Source organism: Lepisma saccharinum, chromosome 3, assembly GCF_977018435.1.
Source record: "Lepisma saccharinum chromosome 3, izLepSacc3.1, whole genome shotgun sequence".
Classification (NCBI taxonomy): Eukaryota; Metazoa; Arthropoda; class Insecta; order Zygentoma; family Lepismatidae; genus Lepisma; species Lepisma saccharinum.
Window position 1 is genome coordinate 116,304,014 of NC_139231.1, and position 22,573 is coordinate 116,326,586.

The 22,573-nt window shown below is 36.3% G+C and overlaps 2 protein-coding genes across 2 annotated transcripts in view; both read left to right on the forward strand.

Annotated features, from left to right (window-relative positions):
• The window catches only part of LOC145985339 (protein THEM6-like), a 52,471-nt gene extending 44,537 nt beyond the window's left edge, over positions 1-7,934 (forward strand). The window contains exons 2-3 of the mRNA XM_083119234.1: positions 687-901; positions 5,213-7,934. Of these exons, the coding sequence (XP_082975360.1) occupies positions 687-901; positions 5,213-5,446 (449 nt within the window). The 3' untranslated portion in view covers positions 5,447-7,934. The remainder of the gene's footprint in view (positions 1-686; positions 902-5,212) is intronic.
• Positions 4,837-4,953, forward strand: LOC145984870 (dolichyl-diphosphooligosaccharide--protein glycosyltransferase subunit 4-like). Its single transcript, XM_083118245.1, has one exon. It carries the CDS (start codon positions 4,837-4,839, stop codon positions 4,951-4,953), a length of 117 nt encoding a protein of 38 aa, XP_082974371.1.
• Positions 7,935-22,573: the final 14,639 nt, after the last annotated feature.

The window sequence follows — 22,573 nt, forward strand, 5'->3', positions numbered from 1 at the left end:
GAACGATATATAATGCATAAAACAAAAAAAACACTGGTTTTATTACTCCAATGTAATTTGTGTTCTTAGTTTACATTAGTATGTAGTAATCTTATTTCATTTTTGTTCATGTGTAATTTTGAATATACACTCACAGGCAATAAAAATGGGTCACCTAGATTCTGAAATACTCGATTCCCTGCAATGCGTTGTGTGTGTTGCCTAACTCAACGGCGGTGGTAGAAGTTGCCATTGAAAATTTGCTATTAAAATTCAGTCATCGCCGTATAGTGAGGCAACGCATTGCAGGGAAGCGAGTATTTCAGAATCTAGGTGTTTCATTTTTATTGCCGGTGAGTGTACGTTCTCTTTCTTTTATACAGAGTGTTCATAACGTCCCGGTACCCCCACAATACTATTACACTTTCATATACCCTGTATATTAAACTGATGTATTAGGCATGTGTGCTATTTTTCAGCAGAATAATCAAATTACTTAAATACAACAAATAATATAATATTGTGATGCACGGCCTACCAATGATGACGTTGCATATATGCAGCGTTTTCACTGGCCTTAATATAAGACGGCAGTGGCAGACGCGAGCTTTTTGCTTCTTGTTGAGCCTGTTAAGTGATTCTCAAAATGTCTATAGTGGCGTAGAAACACCAGTCTCTAATGCTCCCACCATCGCTTCTCTTTCTAGGCGTCTGCATCACAACCGACATAGATACCCTCCTGTACCACATGAACAACGCCAGATACATCAGGGAGCTGGACTTCGCACGCGTCGATTTCTACGAAAGATCCGGCCTCTACCGGAAGATACGTCACAAGGGTGGCGCCGTGGTGCAAGGGGCGTGTACCATCAGATACAGGAGATTCGTTCGACCGTTCTCCATTTACAAGATAACGTCGAAGGTAAGGGTAATTTGTAATTTGACACCATAATGGCATTTCCCCTGTTTTCAGTGGAATGTCCATTTTCCAAACGGGATAGTGGACACAAAGGATGCTGCTTGAAGAATATAGTCCTTTCATTTTGGGATATAAAAGCATAGTTATGCGACATCATTTCAGAGGCCTTAAGATCTTTTTTAAGCAGTGCCAATTATTATGTCATTGCAGTTGTATACAGAGAACTCGAAATGCATTAAATCACTATTTATGCACTTGTGTTGCATCAATTTAAACACTGAAACATGTTTCTTTGAAATGAACAAGTCCGACCTCTGTTGGTGCATTTTAATGCATCACACAGAGCAGCAGCTGATAAAAGTACTTTGTGCTGCATTTTTGTGTGAATTTGATGCATCAAAAGTAAATCATTAACAATTGATACACTTTTATCTGTTGTTGGATGTGAACATCTAGAATGTTATAAAGTCTTTGGAAGTCGATGTTTAATTGTTTTTATGCTTCGTTGTGAAATATGAGTTATAGATAGTTGTATGATTTCTAGTTATATATTAAATTGTTGTTTTATACACAAACTTGCATGCATCATTATAATACAGTGGTTGGTAATATTACTTGTCTCAATTTACACATTTTGAATTCTGTGTGAACTTAGGGGCAGTCATGATAAAAGGATTTTATTTACAAAGTAAGAATTTTCAAGTTACCATGGAATGAGAAGTATAATAATTTTGGGTTCCAGAACGTTTGGAACGGGGGTGTTAAGGCGTGATACCTCTCCTTATATACGCCACAGAGCTTCCTCAATATTAAACTCACGGAGTCAGATCTTCTGTTAGAACACCTACAAAATAATTAATGACGTAAATCAGAATGTTAGTTTAACCAAACGCCCACATATATGGAAAATCGATACATATGAAGTGTTGCTTTTGATGATTGGGAAACAAGAGGACACAAGTGAAATAACTGGTGTTTCAGTCCGTTGGTAATAATGGATAGAACAGCAGAAAAACATCTCCCGGACAAATAGAGAATCGATTTTATTGCAATAGTAGTTAATCCTTTTGGAATTGAAGTAAATCTTTCAACGATATGATGAAAGCCGACATGCACTGGTCTACGCATGTGAATAAATTATTCATCCGTATTCTTCTGAAAACGCTTAAAACCTAACAGTATTGTTCTTGTACGAGGATTATTTCTTATAAGTTTCGTGTGTTCCATGTTGGAAAGGGAATATAAATGAGTTGCGTGTGTACTAGAAGCAGTTCCATGGAAACATTTGTCGATACCAACAATTAGAACTTTCCATGTCGGTAGTTGCACACGCACGCTAGGATCACATATATACATTTAAGGTCATCCGTGGATTATTCTTATGCACAAGGCTATAGAGGATGATTGAGCACGTACGATTCACTTTTGTTTCATTTGAATCTTATATCGTGCAATGAACTTTAAAGGAAATTAAAAAACGATAGACATGGACTGAAATCCCTGGAACTCGAACGGAAACAGCATTCGAAAACTTCTGGTCTTTCCTAGAAATTAAGGTCAAGTATATTATGGGCATGTCGATGCTACTCTTGTGACCAACAGAGATCGTTTTTCAATTATATCGTGAAAGGTACTACTTGAATATTATAAATCTTATTAAATTCAATATTCAGATGAATACATAAAATATATGGAAATTTTGTAGTATTCAAGTAGTAAATTCTGTGCTATAACTAAAAAGCTATCTCTGATGGTCAAAGACTAGCGTGAGCATGTCCATACACAAAGTTTTCTGTTATGTTTATACGTATATGGGTGCGTTAGTCTTATTTGCGTATGACTTGCTCAGATTCTAAGTTTAATCCACAATACATTGTGGTGAATGGTTTTTATTTAGATGTGAGATTATTTCAGTTGTGCTTTCAGGAATGTGAAGTTGCAAACGGAAAATGGAATGATATGTTGGAAAGAAAACTAGCGACGTAAATGTAAACATGGAACAGCGTTTACTGCGTATCCGCGATATGCCCCATGAATACTAATCACAACCTGAGAGATTAATATTCTGAAGAATATAACTATTATAATTTGAATTTTATCATTAATTTCTCGTTTATGTCTGGTGAGTCATTACGAAAAAAATTTACAACTTTTAAAATAAATGTGCATCATTAACCTGATCCATATCGAATATTTGCTGGCGAGTGATGAGTTCTTGAAAGTGATAAATAAGGATGAAAGTAGTGTCTTCACCGAGATGTCCACTCTAATGTCACACGAACTGTTTAAGCACACACAATTTATATTTTGCGAAAGCAATTAAGATGCGTGCAAATATAGCACAAAAACATAGGGTGTAATGGTGTGCTGAAACTTTTAGGCAGGCAGTAATGCCTGTATGTGTAACACACGAGACCTCGAAAATTAGCATTTTTATCCTATAATGTATACAACTTGTTGCCAATGGCATTTATTTTTTCAGTCGGAAAACTACCGTGCGTTCATTTCGATCTGCAGCCGAGAGATCGGGAGAAGCGTGGCGGGCGGCGCTGACGGAGATGCCGACATTTGCGGCCTGCAATGCCCGCTTATTTTTATAGACATATGCAGACATTTATATAAATATTGCAAAACGATCACTAACCTGTGTTATAATTTATCCTCTGTAATTCATCCAAGTTCTGCTCTTATATACACAAATAAATACGCTATAGAAACGATGTTAAGAGCCACAGATAATAAAGCATTTTAATCATAGTTTTGACCAGTAACGTCCTGTTTAAGTTTATATCCTTGAAAGAGTTTTGTGGCCATGGGAATCGTTTGGAGGTTTCGAATGTGCAACACTGTATCAGGATTACACTGCAGATGAAACCGATAAAAGTGAATGGTTTTCGTGAGCTTCCTTGCAATCCGAAATATCCGAGCTCGAGTTTTTTGTTCCTTCGCGACTAGATGAAGACAGAGTTGTGAATATAGTGGCGAGCAATGTAAACCAAGAGCGTGTTAATTTCGTACTGTGCGCAAGAGTGTTATTCTTGGTTACTTGCAGTTACTTGTTTGTGTTATTGTAGTGTGTATGTGTGACATGTCAGTGAGACGATTGGAATGCCAGCCGCAAGATTCACGTTAGAACAAAGATCTTTTTTATGTATGACACGTACCTACGTGAAAACAAACTCGTGTCGAGACGTGTGTAGGTAATTTGTACAGAAATTCCCATGCGTTTCAACTCCACACAGAGATACGCTTAGACATCTTGTCCTTAAATTACGAGAAACTGTATCGTTAAATTTTAAAACACCTAAGCAAAATCGACGGATTCTAACCGAAGCAAAACTCGATGATATTGGTGCAGCGTTAGAACGTTCTCCAAACAAACCTCTACGCCGTGTTTCACAAGAGGTGGGCGTGTCAAAATCATCGGCACATACAGTCACTAAGCTACTAAAATTAAAACCATACTCTTATAACACAGGTTAGTGCTCGTTTTGCAATATTTATATAAATGTCTGCATATGTCCATAAAAATAAGCGGGCATTTCAGGCCGCAAATGTCGGCATCTCCGTCAGTGCCGCCCGCCACGCTTCTCCCGATCTCTCGGCTGCAGATCGAAATGGACGCACGGTACATTTTAGTATGCTATGGACAGGCTGTGTAATCAATGAAGGCAAGGGTACGAGGCACTTCCTTAATGCAAAAGCACGAAAAGGGTACAGGGGTATAATACTTGATTTCACAGGTAGGGGTTAAATATAGCGATGATTCCCTACCGGCATAATATTTTGGCTTTCAGTATGTTAACGACGGAAAAAATAAACGTCAGTAGCAATCCTGAAACCATGACGCATAGGTTGGATGATTGAGAAGCAAACCACTCGAGATAAATTTTGTTGCTTGTAATAGCAGATTACTTGTTTAATTTTATACCGGGAGCATGATTACAGACATGCAGTTGGCAGTTTTCTCCAATGTCCTTGGGGTGTCGCTGTTTATTCCGGCAGTCCTCTACCATTATATTTTAGCAAACTATTCAAAAGGGGAATTGGAATGAGCAACTTCTGGATGAGTGTGTAATGCTGTTGCGAATGTACTTATGAGTGGAAATAAAGATGTATAAATTGTATTAAAATTTTGATGCTTAAGAAAAGACAAACAAATAGTTGCACACATTATAGGATAGAAAATGTTCTTTTTCGTGGGCTCGTATCTTTGAAATGAGACCTCACCACTACATCGTGGAGGTTGCCATTTCTCACCTCTATGATTTTGATAACTCATTTGTTAATTTTGCTTTTTATTTCTTCTTGCAGATCATCTACTGGGACGAGAAGAGTGTTTTCATGGAGCATCGGTTCGTGACTCCGAAAGACGACTTCGTCAGAGCGATTGCTGTGTGCAAGCAGCGGGTATTAGATGTGAACGCCGACGATGTGATCAAAGAGTTGGCTGGGGACGGAATACAGAAGCCTCAGATACCATTGGAAGTGGAGAAATGGAACGAATGCAACGAGATCTCCAGCGCGAACCTTAGGAACGGTTGCTGACAATCAAAGGAGGCTTTGAACACGCCGCAAACCAAAGAACAGAATCTGTGATCGTCATGAGACCATGATGCTGATCCTGACTGCAAGAACGCATGTGCAGGGTCCTGTAAAATCGAGAATCCTTCAACAAGCACATGAAGATATTACAGTGAAAGCGTATTTATGGCAGTTGAAATATTTGGTGCAATATGATCGTGTAAAATTACTCAAATATGTAATTTTCATATATTTCATATTGTTGAACAAATCAATAAACCCGCATGCGGTCGCTTATATGAACCCCAGCATGGGCCAGGTACGTATGTGGCGCCCAACATGGGGCACTAATTTGTCCAAAAGAAAATATACTGTTGTAATCGTTGAAAAACCTATCTCAAATTGCACTCGGATCAACTTTCTCGACAATTCAAGAAATACAAATTGGCCACTGCCAAAAGGTGCTGATGCTGGTTTCAGTACTGAAGAAGGCAGGTCCTTCTACAAATTTGTAAAAATCGTACTTAAGAGTCTGATTGTTGTTGGTGCTGATTGTTAATTGTTCAAATGCTTTAATGAGAAATCGACGTTGAAATTGACAATGTGTATACCAGAACTTATAAATTTGTATACGTACAAATTGTGAGTGTGTGTAAGGATATTGAGTAAAGAACAACTTTCAATCGCGTGTAAACTACGACATTCTCAGAGCTTGAAGTGATTCTGTGGTAAAATTGTCTAATTTTAAGTCAGATGGGAGTAATTTATTGTACATAATTTTGAAATATTGATTTTTCATTGTGCCAAGTTCAAAATATTGTTCAGTTAAGGAAGAAGCAAATATATTCTTTCTGTACGTAACTATGTTTTCGTCTACTACCTCTTGTTGTCGCTGTTGCAGAAGGAGAATTTTTAACATAATTAACTCAATAATAAACATCTAAATTTTTAAAAGAAACTAATATGGACATAACTTAAAAAGAACACGAAGTCTGTTCATCATGTTGTATATTACTCTTAATTTATTTTATTATGCTTTCATTGAACAGAAGAATATTAATTACTGGTTCTCTTGTCCCTTCGGCACCTAGAAAAATGTCATCCTTATTGTTAATGAACATGCTTTTATTTTGACATTTTAACATATTTGGTATTGACATTTTATGCTGCAATTAACGTATCAATAACTCTCATTTTGATTTACAATACAGTTGAGTCATTATGTAAATTTCGGCATAACCCTCTTTCAAACAAAATTCCTATAGGCTTAGTTGCTACTGAATAAATATAATTATTATAAAGCATTTCAGAAATTTTAGTGCGATTTATTATCTGTAAATAATTTAAAACTCTAAATCTAAACTATTTTATAAACAAAAACCAGGCGTCTGCAAGCAAGCAGGTGCGCGTTTGTTTTGGAATCTTCAAAATAGACTTAATATAAATTTGCTGTTTTGCTTCAACCACGTAAAACATTTCGTCTGTACTCATTTTTATTTGAACATTAATGCCACGTGTCAGTGGCTGAGAACTTACGTTTTAATGTTTTTCTTTACTAGAATCAATCAGGAATAAAGCTCTCATGCAGATTAGACTTTGATCAATCAACAAGAAACTACTGAAGATACTCAACCTATTTTAAAATAACTTAAACCTGATGTTACAGCACAAAGATTCTTCAACTAGTTGTTAAAATTGATCATTGTTGTCACTGTTACCTGCACTTTTTCCTCTTCGAAAAAAGTAGAATCAGTTGTAATTTACCGTTAGAATAAGTTAATAAAACCACAAATATGTATAAAGTGCACTATATAAGCAGAAGTTCCTAGCCAGTAAAAATTCGCAAGTATTTTTGCATGCTTTCTGAATTTACGCAGTGTTCAAGAGATAAATGTTTTTCATAACGCCAAACTATGGTTTTATGAAATCGATCTACTAATTATAATGTAAAGTAAAATACAAGAATATGTTGAGTTCGTGTGTAGAAACATTGTTTTAGTTTTGTGAACAAGCAGATTGATTGTAATTCAAACTGAAAAGTACTGACTTACGGTGCTAATTTTGAATGTACGAGAGAACATGATAAACCATAATTGTGTGTATTAAATAAGCCATAAGGAACTATTTGATGAACAAGTCCAACGTAAAAATTTAGTGCCATGCTTTGTTTACGAATCCTATATACTTATTACGCTAATGTGGTGATATTTATCTTACATAAAATGATATAACTAGTGAAACTTATGATACCCATTATCCCACTATTTATATTAAATATTATACTACACTTTCTTGAAAAGATGAACCAAGTATATGTAAATGTTGACCATTGTTATGATCTCTGCAGAAGTATTATTTTAAATAGATGTCGTTGTATGTCACGTGACACTTCTAAGATCAAAACTAAGCATTTAAATCCTTGATAAAATATTTTGTTTTGTTTGTTATTTGCTTGAATGTAACCTCCAAGAGTGTATGCTGTGCGTTTAAATAAAGGTATGAATAAAGGATTTTGGACAGTTAAAGTATGATGAAATTTCATTACATTTATGTTTCAAACATATATGCAACAAGAAGAAACATTCATAATAACAGTTTCGAAAGCTTTTTCACTGTGCTTGTTTGCTGTTGTCTGAGTCTATGGACTTCAATTATACTTCTCCTATGTACCAATCAATCTAAATTTCAATTTTGGTCATTATATTACTATAAAACTGTGAACGGTTATATTTGAAATTGTACAGAACCAATACCAAATCTTTTGCAAAATCTGAGAAAGTTAGATTAGAGTAACTGCTGTAGATACTATGTATGTATATTCTACCTTACTAGAGCAAGGTATTTCTTCAGGAGATAATTAATTTCCCTCTGATTTTTTGTTTCTCCAACTCACATGCATTTTCTTGTTGCATTTTGTGGTGCTAAAAACGCAGGGTATTTTCAATTAAAAAAAAAAAAAAACTCCTCCAGAATGCTGTACGTGAGACCAAAATGTAGTACATGTTCGGGAAAAAGAGGACGTCTGGTAGCCTGAGTAAGAACGGAAGGGGGCTAACTCGAGGCAATGTATGTCAAAGGGCGTCGCCATGGAGTGTGCGAGTGTGGGCTCTTGCCCACCCTTCTGCACATCCACACAGCCTTGAAAAGACATTTTCAGAATCTTCTATAGCAGCGTAAGAATCAGATACACATTCAGGGTGTCTACCAAAATAACGAATCCAAATTTCTTGACTTTTTCATGCCCTTTTCTTGACCTTTCCTTTTTTATTTTTATTTCCTTTTTCTAACCTTTTTTTACTTTTTCTCAAGATTTATTTAATCGCCCCTTACTTAGGTACAGTTGGAAATTAAGAAAATATATATTTTTATTCACCGAAAAATCCCGGTTAAGATAAAAACTGAAGTTGTACTTTAACAAGAGATTTAGACTTGCTTTAATTATATTAATGCATGTATAAATTAATGCCTCAGACTTCATCCTGAATGGGCAACGGCCACATTATTTAATATCTTTAGAAAACTTCACGCACACAAAAATGTATTCTTAAGAAATAAAATGAACAAAGCTTAACCATAACTCAATACAATTTTAAATTTCCAAATATTCAATTTTGTCAAATCCCACTACATGTAAATGACAATGTAAATTCACTATACGTACTGTAGAAAAATAGCAAAAATTCTTGACAACAATGATAATTTCTTGACCTACATTTTGATTTCTTGACTTTATCTTGACTGGTATACACCCTGCTATTGTGTGTGGCGAGCGTAGGTTTTTTTCGGAAGGGGCTGGAATTGTAAAGGTGGATATTGAAAAGCTGTTTTCTAGGGGGTGGCATACACAATAAGATATTTCGCATATTAAAACCTTCCCTCTCTTAAAAATGGCAATCGGGGATCTTTATTTTGTTTCCCCCGAGTTCTTTACTGCTTTTATCTGTAAATTTTAATTTTCTAAAAATTTCGGAGGGGGGATCTAGTCCCTTCAACCCCCTCTGTGTACACCAGTGCATTGAGGGATAAAGATGGGGAGAGAAAATGATGGGGAGAAACAGAGGATCAAATAAAGAGAGAAACAGTGAAAAAAGAGAAGGGAAGAGGGAGAAAAACAGAAAATCAAAGAAAGAGAAACAGTAAAAAGAAAAAAGGAAAAAGATAAACGAAGATACAACAAAGAGAGAAACAGTAGACAGAGAAAGTAAAAAGGGAAAGATGATCCAAAAAGTAAGAGATAGGGAAAAGTAAACGAAGTAGAGAAATAGAGGGAGAAAGAAAGAGGGTGGAAAAGAGAGATTACGAAAAAAGTAAGAAAAGGAAGTCGTGAAAAGAGAGAAAAGCAGACAGAGAAAATGCATATAGAAAAATGAGGAAGAAGGAAGTACAGAAAGAATTATATACATGGAGCAAGAGGAAAGGTAGAGAGAGAATCGGATGAGGAACGAAAGAACGAGAAACAGAAGAAGAAGAAAGAGAAAAGGGAGAAATAATTATGTTTTCTTGGTAGCCAATGAATACTAAAGAAGCGCCTACCTGAAATCTAATTTTGATCGAAACTTCACCCAAAGAAAAATTTCTTGCGAAATACTGGAAAGGGTGGAAATCTCTCTGATTCATTCACTGGGTAATGTATTTTGCAGACTATCGAGGCTCTGGCGTCTGAACTCTCAGCGACTATAATTCTCTGTGGGTTTCGTGTAGTTTGCTATCCTTTTGTGTTTGTGATTGGCCTTTCATCTTATTACTAGAGCCCAAAATACGTACATAAATATTGCAACTTAGCTGTAAAAAAGGCCCATTTACTCATATTCAACACGCTCAACCTCAACTGCTTAAAGCAGGATCTACCATACAGAGAGGCAGTGAAAGCAAGCTGTTATCAGAGTCCATTATTCTAGGAAATTAGTTACGAATTCAAAACCAGAAACTTAGATCTTTTCCTTTTTATTTTAACAGTGCAAAGTACTTTTATAGAATTGTAACAATCAAAAAGTAAATAAATTCCCTTTCTTTATATATCCATAATCACACAACTGTATGATATGCAACTTAAATTTATATTCTACAACTTAAATTGACAAATAATTAGGGGTCAATGCGTGTATAGTGAATGCGGCCATACGACCGAGAATTCTAAGAATAGGTTCCTCAATACCCAAACTAATATTAATTTAATTAGAAGTTAGAATAACAAAAACCTAATATAGGGTAAAGAAATGAACAAATAAACTATAGAATTTTAAAGGAACCACACTACGTAAATTCCCCATCATATCGCCACACTTACCATACTCGTTTACAGTCAGAGCTACTCTGCTCATTCCAAATACTTCTATATTCCTTGGCTCCAGTGTTGCCAACAGCACGAGAGAAAAACGGGCTAAATCGCAACCAAAATGGAGCTAAAATTCACATCCAAGGGGCTAGATTTACAAAGGTGCGGCTGCGCACTGAAAAAAATCTGGTTGGTACTAGTTTACTATCCTTCGGACACATTTATTTATTTTTACAGAAGAAACTACTTACCGTACTAAGTTCCTGTAGTATTGTCTAACATCGGGAAGGTGTTTTGTCTGAAATTCAGGTAAGTTTTCCGTATCTTGGAAACGGATTTCTTCAAATTTAAAAGTTTGGGGCTCATTTGGGGGCAGGTGACTCCGGCCAATTTCTAACATGCCTTTAACAGGGAGTCTATAGAAAAAGACGGGGAGCCGAAGCGGAGGCTGGGCCGTGTTAGCGTTTGGGGCAGTAGGTCAATTACCCCAGGGGCGGAGCCCGGAATCAGTGGGAAATTTGGACTCAAAAATTTCAAACGAAAATAACTTTTTAGTTTAAATTTCCCACCTATTCTGGGATGGATAGTCCCAAAAACCATTCATGGAATGTTCCGCGAATCAGATAGGTAAGTAAGTACGAATGTCAAAAATGGACGAAACGAAGAATTTATAGGTGTCCAAAGGATAGTAAATATTTACCCGATTCGTCGATTCCGCACGCAATTCTGTGAACTTCCAAGGACCAGATGCAATGCAACTGAACAAAGATTCGCATTTTCTGGAATCGACGTTATCCGTAATTCGCCTCGGGCTACACAGCATACCAAAACCAGAAACAAGGGGATAAAGTGACAATGTGCACTTGCTAACTGCTCCCCAGGAGGGGTCGCAGAACGAGCTTGAAGGTGCAGAGGGGGTCGGTTAAGTGAATTCTTCTTTGCAGTTTACTGAAATACCAAAAAACATTTTATTACTGAAAGGGCTAGATTTGTAGCAAGATTTCTCTCTGTAGGGCTAAAAAGCCCCTTGGGGCTTTTGCTGAATTTTGGGGCCGAGTACGTACTCAAAAGGGCCAGTTCTGGCCCCAAAAGGGCCAACTTGGCAACACTGCTTGGCTCATTCCCCCGTGACCGTTGCCCCAAGACAAACGTTCTCCTTTCCTCCTGGCGGCTCTGAGCATAACAGCCAATCAGATCCAGGCATGACATCAGTTGCAGTGTTACCAGCACATTTAGTACATTTGTGGGCAGAGGGTTATAATATCTAACAATAATTGATAAAATATGTACCTCAATATGCAGTAGCTAAATATGTAGTATCAAAGAATATGTAATAATAATAATCGAGTATCCAAGCAATTTCAATAATTCTGCTAGATATTTATTTTGTTTGAACATATTCAACATAATTTTAAGGACATAAGTTGTTCAAATTAAAATTTGTACCAAATTCATCCACTGAAAAAAGCACAGCAACGTGTACATATTTAAGAAACCAATTTTGTCAACTATTAATTTCTTTTCACATCGCAAATTATTGTAGAACCTGTAAATATGTAAGAGAGCTCTTTATAACTTTCGAAACAAATTGTACAAAAAGCGTCTACAGAAATAACAATCGAATGAAATACATAGCTACTTTTGTACTTTTTGTACAAGGGAATATATTGTGTAAAGCCCCTATCACACGGAACTGGATTTCTAGTTGGAATGCTCTAGTTGACACTTAACTGGCTACCCATTTGCTAGTTTTCGCCTCACACGGTACTTGTTATACCGTACTTGTCGATAGTCTCTCGTTCCCATAATGGCGGCCGCACGAGATGTAAACAACGTATCACTTCACACTTTTAAAATACGATAACTATCCAACCGAGAGGAATATCGCATCGCATTAAACGGTTTTAGGTAGAGAAGAACGGCGCTGATAAAATACATACTTTACAACGTTTACTATACACGTATGGAATAATATTTTAGCTTTTTCAATTGTAAACATGCCTTTCGTGCTGTATGCACTCGGAAGCCCCAGACAAGAAGAGGCTACTTTACAAACTCACAGAATATCTTCACATGGCCAAACTTTGCTCTGATTGGCTGTTCCACAGAATCTAGTCGAAGTAGTTAGTAGCAATTAGAACATGTCCTATTCCTCAAAACCAGTCAAGCAGTCAGCCAGGCGGCCATGATTACTACCCAGAAAGTCAGTTCATCGCCAACTAGGGCATTCCAACTAGAAATCTAGTTCCGTGTGATAGGGGCTTAACTCGCTACGCACAGGAAAGTAGCTTTCTTGTCCTCCGATGCCAAGTTTCTAGGTGCTTTGCCTATATCTAAAAGCGAAACGAAAATATGTAACCAGAAACGAGGGGGGGGGGAGAAAATCCAGCATCTTTCCATAAATAACAGTTGACGTACTTTTTTCCTTCAGTCTGTCTTTCGACTTAGCAGTCAATCTTAGATGCTCGTAAGCACTATGCATCTCTTTGATTAGAAAATATGACATCACATGAGCTACAAATTATCTTCATAGGAAAAAGGATCAAGGTAGGAAAAAACTACCGAAATATGTTGTTTTATGTAAAGTAAATTAGCAAATATGAAAAAATATGTAATATCCTAGCAAATATGTAAACACATGTAACATAAAACTTATGCAAAATTATGTCAGTTATATAAGTCGTTGACATTTTCCTGTTCAAGGTATGTATCTAGAAAGGAATAGAATATGTAATTGCATACAAATCCGGGCTCTACTTATCACTATTCATCCTCACCTTCGCGATTAGCCAAAAGTAACAGAAAAGCGAAGTACGTAAAATAAATCAAGTAGGTAATGTACAAAGTTCAATATGTACAGGTAGTACGTACATCGGGCACTTCTTGTGTGTTTGGAAATGTTTGTATAAGGTAGGTTCGAGGAATCGCTCCCAAATTTGCACAAAACGGCTGTTCACGTGTCACTTCTATTTTAAACTAAAGCTTGAGTTTTGAGTCTTTGTTTTAAATCACTTTATGAACAGATAAGGTAATCGGTACTGGATATGCAGTTTGAAGTGAGATCCGAACAACACCGGATATCGAACCCGATTCCCTCGAGTACAAGGCGATGGACTTATCACATCGTAATCGGGATAATTTAACGTAATATTTAAGGGTATGTGGGAAAATCGTGGTATCAAACTGTTAAAATTATATATATTTTTCAGCAAATGAGGTGTCTACATCTGACATCATGTAATAGAGTTCGCTGAGCAGGAGTCTTGCAACTTGTTAAGCTTACGTGATTCACAAATTGCCTGAGAGATGGCAGCACAGAACAAATGTCTTGATACGCTCTCGTAATCTTTATTGCTAAGCAGCGACGTCAAATAAGGAGGCATTTGTTTCAGAAACGTATCTAATTCTGCCATTTTGTCTTCTCTTTACGTTTTTATAAACAGTCATTTCTGTCAATATTGTCTCAGAGAATTGGTTATGATTTTTTTTAATCAATGGTAACACTAGCTAGCTTAGTTGCCTATATTGTGATAAACAGGAAAATATTCATGTTATTTCCCTTGTCTCAGGTCGCCAGTTGCCTTGACATTCCCAGTTATGATGGCTTTCCGGAGTCCTGTTCGAAAAAGTTAAATGTAATAGCTATGTTTCTGTTTTCAAAGTTTTCTCTTCTCACCATCCGTTTGTAAAATACCTCAGCCTATTCTCAGTAGAATTTAATACAAGGTAGCCTAATTTTGGAACTTTGAGTAGAGCTGGTCAACCCGTGTTTGTTGAAGTGGTGAAAAGTGAAGTGAAAAGCAAGCAGCGGTACTGTAGCGTTCAGAGGCCCAACCACAAATTCAAGTTACCAAGATGAACGTGTCAATAATAATAATAATAATGACATTATTACTATTACTAATTATTATTGGTGGTAGTAGTAATAGTTGTAGTATTGTGTTAGAACAAATATTTTATTCAACACGTTCAATTTCACATTAGCTAATAATCGACAACAAACACACAAACTGTACTTTTGAAAGACAGAAAATCCATGACGAATATAATTCTTTTTGAACATGTGATATAACTTTCATGTACAATATATGTATCCATGTAGTATATTATATATATATATATATATATATATATATATATATATATATATATATGTAGTATATAACATATTAAGTACATTGCATAATCAATTCATCTGCCTCATAACAAACCAACAGCAAAAATTATATAAATTGTCTCTGAAATGTGCGTGCTTCTTTTCCTCAAAACAATTGTTGATGCATTTAAGACAAAACTGTGTAGCAGCAACAGTCTGAAGTGGTACATAGTTAATCTTACTTCTCTCTCTCTGGAAATTTACAATGAATTACAGAAAAGAACCATATTGCGAGCGCAGCCAGCAAGAACATTTTTACATCCAAATGTTTGCAAACTGAAAACAATATTGATTTAACAGGGCACAAATAATTTTACGAGGCGCCATGGCATTTTCCTTTATATATATTATTTTTTTTTTCATTTAGTTAGTTCGTCTCCCAGTGCCGACTCCCGCCCCCCTTTGTAACGGTCCTAAACTTGACGATAGATTGCAAGAAAATGAGAAACTGCAAGCGAAGCGAGCAAGAAAATTTTACAAAATGTACTTTTATTTGCATGAAATTTAAAATCGAGGGGGAAATTGCTCCACTGTGCCTCCCCCCTACATGTGCCCTTGGCCGTCTGGAAGAAAATAATGCAAGAAATACGAGAAAACTAATTCCATCTTGAATGTCCTCTTGTCCTGCTACTCTTAGATTCTGCTAGCCTTACTTCGATGTTTGCCGCCCCTTTCCCTCTAAGGTTGGGGTGGGTCATTGCCCCCACTGACTCCTCCTGTGGTTGCGCCACTGGTAGCGTTGTAAGAGGGGTTGAAAGGCGGGATAAAACAAGGCGGTTGTTGACGTGTTTCTTGGAAAACTAATCGAATTTCTTACGTTATTTCTTAACTAAACGTTTATCCGTGAGGAATGAGGTAACTTAATATAAGGTAGCGCCATCCGAAAATTGCCGATCATGCACGAGCACGTGACGTCTTGTGGGAGGCTCGGTTAGGCTCGGTGCCCCTTCGGTTATGTTCGTTCGGGGCTTGGCCGAAGCAAACGGCCGCTATCATTTCTATGCGAGTTTCAGAGGGAGAAAATGTTTAATTACTTTGAGGGGGAAATATTAATTATCATACTTCGGGATGGTATTGAGGTATTCCTTTGATGATTAGTAACATAATTAAAATATGCTACTTTTAAAAGAGGGAAAATTGCACATGCAAACGTACTTATTGTAAAAAAACATGTTTCTGAAACCTGATCGATATATTACAAAGAAGGTTGCCCGTGTTCTCACTAATATTTCAGATTTCATAAATCGTATTATGATTTTAATAAAAACGTTCCATGCTAAAGAAGAATTGCATAGTGAAAGAGTTACCAAGAAATAATTGATTGACAGATTTGGCTTATTTTTGCTTTTCTGTCTTCTTTTTAAATATGAAAGGAAAACCCATAAGCGGTAGTCCCCCCCACCCCGCCCGTCGTTCTCTTTCTTTGTTTCTACAAGCCGGCCTCCTTGGCGTAGTGGTTAGCAAAACGCGCTTCAACGCCAGGGTTCCGGGTTCGAATCCTGGACTGGGCATGGATGTTTGTGAGTGTTCATTCATCAATTTCATCATTTCATCACTCATCCCTATCTTCGCAAATTAGCCAAAAGTGGCACAAGAAGCGAAGTAAAATAAAGCAAATCAATCTTTCTTTTCACATATACTATCACATTTACTAAATTCTCAATTTTATCATTAAGGACAAAACAATGTCTTACCCGATTGGATTCGAACCTGGCGTCGTAGTGCGCTGTTCTAACAACTCCCACACTGAGATCGACAGAGGCCTCCGAGGTACTACGGGCCTCACAGAACGTAACAGGAGTATTATCGGATTATAAATTATGGATATTAGAGTTTGGATAATAAATAAATAAAATAGATAATATATAATATATAAATAAAAAAAACGTTCTTTATTTATAGAATTTCAAAGAGAGCGATAGTTTGCCAAACTAAAAATATCCTAATTTGTTCTCAGGAATATAAAAATATAAGGTATAATCGGGAAAAAATTGGTAACTATAGATTGACACAGAATTGAATAAGCTGAATTTTGATGTAACTCGTTTTTATGTGGTTCTAATGGTTAACTTTTAATTGGAGTCCAAACTTGAATATCCGTAATTTTTAATCCGATAGTGTCCGGTATAATATATTTAAAACATTTAACACAACGCAGTACAAAAGCCTAATATTTAGTTTTCTGATTGAATCGTTCCTTCTTATTCATTCAGAACGTTGCATTCATTTCCAAGAACATTTCAAATCTTATGACATCAGAAAGTATTAAAATTATACTGATATACTTAAAATCCAATCTTTACCGTTCTCCATAATGTAACTTTATTTCTCAAATTATCAAGTGAAAGAAGCAATATACAATCTAGATAAAATTTTACTCTGCATTTGAAAATTACTCTAAATTCGAAAGAATCCTCAACGTTATTCATACATTTATTTACTGTACAATAATTTATGGATCAAAGTTCCACATGCAAAAAATTATTGGAAAGTTTTATGTGGAGAAAGAATGACGAAATAGTTTGTTAGATAGTAGTTTCAGACTTTGAAAACTCAATTCCAGTTTGTAATTTGCAGATATTTTAATTTCTCTGGATCAAATTTGGCTGCAAGTTATCGTTGTCATAGTTCTGAAAAGTATTGTTTCGTATTAAGAACTTTACATACAAACGCGTGCAGAAGACGAGCTAAAGTGTACAAGTACTAATTTAACTAACTTGACCTACTCGAAACATACTAATTCAAGCCTATAGAAATAGATTTATGATCACACGGTAAATGAAACGCTTTGAGAATATATATAAAAATGTCTTAGTTCTTAGTTTAATTAAACAATAAAGGAGAAAAGTTACATGAACTCACAATGATTGACCTTGCAAGTGTACGAATTATTATTCGTTAAAGGACTTTGTCCGCAGATTTTTCCATATCCATTTCCATGTATGTCCGAGTTGTATAACCGGAAAATATACTCCAAGGCTGATATGCGACACACATTTGTACATTAACGAAGTAATTTGCATTACACTAATCATAGATCTTGCTCTTTTTGACAGAAATGTACTACAAAGAAATTAGAGTACAAAATTAACCACAATGTATTTGTGAAATACCAAAATTGAACAAAGTTGCAAAAATTTCAATGATGGGTGTAATATTCACTCATGCAATATTTACCATCGTGCATGGAACGCTATGTAACTTGAATTGAAGATATAAGTGAATTTCATTTCCAATAGCGTGAAAGTCAATACACGATCTTCGAAATGCACATTTCCGACAACGTCTTTCACAATAATGTGAACATACAAATTACAATCAACATCGCTTTGTGTTAAATAAATAAATTTGTTACTAATTACAAATCCGACTTTCATAAAATGTACATAACAAATCAGTTAGGCTCACTACGTACTTCGCACTAGTTGAACACATTTTCAAGATATTGATGACTTTTCTTGTAGTACTGTCGGTTAGGTTACGTTGTAGATTTTGAACTTCTTTATTTAGTTAAAACAGGTTGAATGAGGTTGTTTGTAATCTTTAATTTATTTGCTTCATTATGCAGACGTGTGATTCTCCTTTGTAAACGATCGAATATGTTTTCCAACAACAAAACATTGCTTGCAGTTTGTGTATGTACCTTCGTCTATATTTTTTTATCTTTTTTGGCAGCATAGTCTTTAGCCATTTTATGGCACGTCTCCTTATTGTATGTCTTTCGTAGCGTACTTCTCTGCAAACCTTATCAGCACGTGCTACAAGCGAATCATATTGTGAAGATAAGTGTTTAGGCGGTCCTCCTCCGTAGCCGAGCGGCTTAAGGCGTTCACTCGTCTTGAGATAGTTCGCTACGGGACGGCGTAGGTTCGAATCCGGCTCTGGTCGGAATTTATTCGGTCTACGTATAGGGCCGGTGGCAACCACCATCGTGAGGAAATTGGGGAGCTCCGAATGAGTGAGCGGTAACCCGGTCGAGAAGACCTACAACGGCTGGGGGTTCGTCGGGCTGACCACCCGTCACCCCAATACTGGTCTAAGATCTCCACGCTATAACAGGTGACGGAGGAACAGTGTGGGAGGGAGACCAGCAGTCGGTAGGTAAGCCAAGGCTCTCAAGGGCTGTCGCGCTGTGGGTTATTAAGTGTTTAGGCGAGCTACACCATTTCCTCGATTATTTGGTACTAAAGTAATGGTAAATTTCTCGTATCGGACAAACGGCTGAAATTTGCTTGTTCATTTAATTTGAATATTCGTACAGTGGGATCCATGAGTATTACAGTGGAAATTGTCCATGACTGTTTTCATTAACTTTTCTCTTGCGCCCTATATGTTTTTAAGCGATGGATTTTTTATGTATGCTGGTGCAGAAGTTGTCAACAGCTTGTTTTGAGTGTTCTTTTAATTCTTGAAGCTCTTATTGGGTCAAATAAAGTGCACGAACATGGTGATGGACAATTTGCCCGGTAATACTCAAGGATCCCACTGTACTTACGTATTCTGCATTGAGAAACATTGCTGAAGGTGGCATTTCGCTTATTTCACCGGAAATAAGCTCTATTTGCGACATATCGAGTAAGTTTTCTTCGTTTCTTTTTGCCTTCGGTAACACGCAAAATGGCGGTCACAGTTTCACTACCGTACTCGGCATGCAGTGTTTCCACCCCACTGCACTCAAAAATACCTACGTAGCCCCACAAACCATTGACACATAGCCCCACGAACCATTTCCGGTAGCCTAAGGTTAGGTTAGGTAGGGTCACGTTTAGGTTACAATAGTTAAAAATTGGGTTCGAAAAGAATATGCGTAGCCCCACACACAATTCTCGCATAGCCCCACGAACCATTGACACATAGCCACACGAACCATTGACACATAGCCCCATGAACCATTGAAACATAGCTCCACAAACCATTTGCGGAAACGTGCATTCTTCAGTTACAAAATCACGTGTTTGGAAACACTGACCGGGATTACGTCATCACATACAGGCTACATTCACTTAGATGCAAGACCTTTCGTGCATGGGCACACATTTATATCGAAAAATAGATGATTTACCGGCAAAATTCAATGAACGATGCGAGAAAACAATTCCCTGAACTTCCACAAGTATAAAGAAACTTCATTCGGTAAGTAATTTCTCTTGTAAATTTGAAGAAATTCGTTTGTCCGATACGAGAAATTTACCGGGTGTAAATTAGCGATGGCACTGCAGTTGGCTTCAGCACGTTCTTTGGTGGAAAGTACAGAAGTTCTGCTTTCAGATCTCGCACATAGTCTTCTTCACAATAATTGGCACTGCACACTTGCATTTTTTACATTTCATCTGCAAACATGAATCCACTGTTTACTTACGCAATTATCGACTGGAAATCTATGATATTTTATGGCAGTTCCTTTAGTTTTCTGGTTATTGTTTTCATAGCTTGCTACAGCACAATTAGACATGATTGCAGTCTACCAGTACAAAAATACAATAAAAATAAATCGAACGCGACAAAATCAACAACCTGCTTGTTCCGATTTTTGCGACGTGTTAGTAGCTATATGTGCCCCGCACCAAACCCAATTCTTCCCAGATGATGTAATGCATCCACGGACGACTGCGCTTACTGCACATAGCAATGAGCACCGTCAAACCCGATCCTCCCAGATGACGTAATGCATATGTACTGCATATAGCAACGAACACCTCCTTTCTGTAATCTATCTACAATTTAATTATTCAACAAGTTCAATTTGCTTGCAAAAGGAACATTGGCATTCAATTCAGTTATGTTAAAGCACATAATATTAACGTAGAAAAAAAATTGTTGATTTATTGTTATTAAAAGATACTATCAACAATTTTTTTCTACTAAATAGTTAAGCCACATTTTCTGTTATCTTTTTTTAGAAAATGTGGCTTAACTATTTAGTAGAAAAAAATTGTTGATAGTATATTTTAATAATAATGTACTAAAAAATGTAAGTTTATGTACAGTACATATATAGATATGGGAAAAACTGCTTAGCGGTAATCCCAAGTAAAATGTAAATAAAAAAAAATTATGAAGGGCCTTATTATCCAGATTAACTCCAGTCGGTTGTAAGTATATTAGGTTAACACAAATCGAAAATATAAAGTTATTTAAGATATTTATAGTTGTTTCTCTTAACATTAAAGCAAATGTAGAAAGTATAATATCTAAGAGAAGGGTTGATTTCAATTATTAACCTACATTGTAAGTTCGTTTTGCATATCGTGTCCTTTAGTTGACATTTCTTATAGGTTACTAAAATATAACTTGTTCAACGAGTTACGCATAAACTTTATATTCCGAAATGACGAAAATTTAATTGTGTGCATTACGATGAAGTATTTTCAAGGTAAAAAGTAACACAACACACCAACAAACACAGTATTTTCGAGGAAATAAGTAGGGCATAAATTACATAAATTTCACATTACATTAAAGTGTAGTCTGCTACTTTCACCTGCTTCGTCATAATTTTAGATAAAATACCCTTTCTCTTCCAACATATTTTCAAATACATTGGATTATTCTTTATACGAGATGGATTTCGGTGACTGACGAGGCAATAGATTGTGTGAACGTTTGGCCACAAATTGCTATGTTTTTAAACAATACGGACGTTAAATTTCCAGTTTTGCTGTTACTTCACTCTGTGTTTCAGGTATGTAAGTTAAATTAGCCTCATGGTAATATGAAACATGAGTAAATGAAAAATAAATATTCTTATTATTGTTTTTATCAATTATAGTCACGTTCTAATGAGCCCTAAAATTGCACTAAATGCCATTTTGTTTCTCTGATCCGATTCGTATGCTTACAGTAACGAAGTATTTTTCAGGGGAATAAAATCATTATACGTAATTTCTATAGTGTATATAATTGCCTATTTCAACACTTAGTGCCTAAAATACATCAAAGAAGAACGATATAATGTTTCAAGTTCGAAAAGTGTGTTTCTTGTATATTTTTCTATAAGTTTCCCACGGGCGGATTCAAGGAGCACAAGAAGGTGCGCCGATCTTCGTGGCGAAGTGGTTAGCACCGCGCGCTACGACACCAAGGGTCGTGAGTTCGAATCCCAGGCTGAGTATGGGTGTTCTTTGTGACCTTTCATCAATTTCATATCTTCACTCATCCCCGTTTTGTGATTACAAAGCGACGCTCAACTTTTCCGCCACCTTTGGCTAACCTCGAAGATGAAGATGAGGATGAGTGATGATATGATGAAATTTATGAAGGGACGCAATCAAAGAACAGCCATGCTAACCGCGACTACAGTAGTAAAAAAAGTTACTTACTGCTGTTACAATGAAAGTTACGCCCTTAACGTAAAACTGGTAATGTTCTAAACATTTTAATTGTCTGGAAAATAATAACTATATTTCTTTTACTGTCCATAAAATCTTGCTCTTTTATCATTGCTTGCATACATAAAGTTTGTTTGCTTCCTCACCTATGTTTTCCGAGTTACGTCTGTTAACAATACAATTTTACTAATATGTAAGGCAATATTACAGAATAAATATAACTGTGAAATACATAGCAAAACCTTCAAGACGGAGACAGAATCAGTCTCAGAAACAGGTGCAAATAAAAAGTAAGAAACAGTGGTTAAAAGCCCAAAAATTGAACATGAATTTATCACAATCACCACTGATCAGTTACAAAGAAGTATAGAATCGTATATCACGCACACACA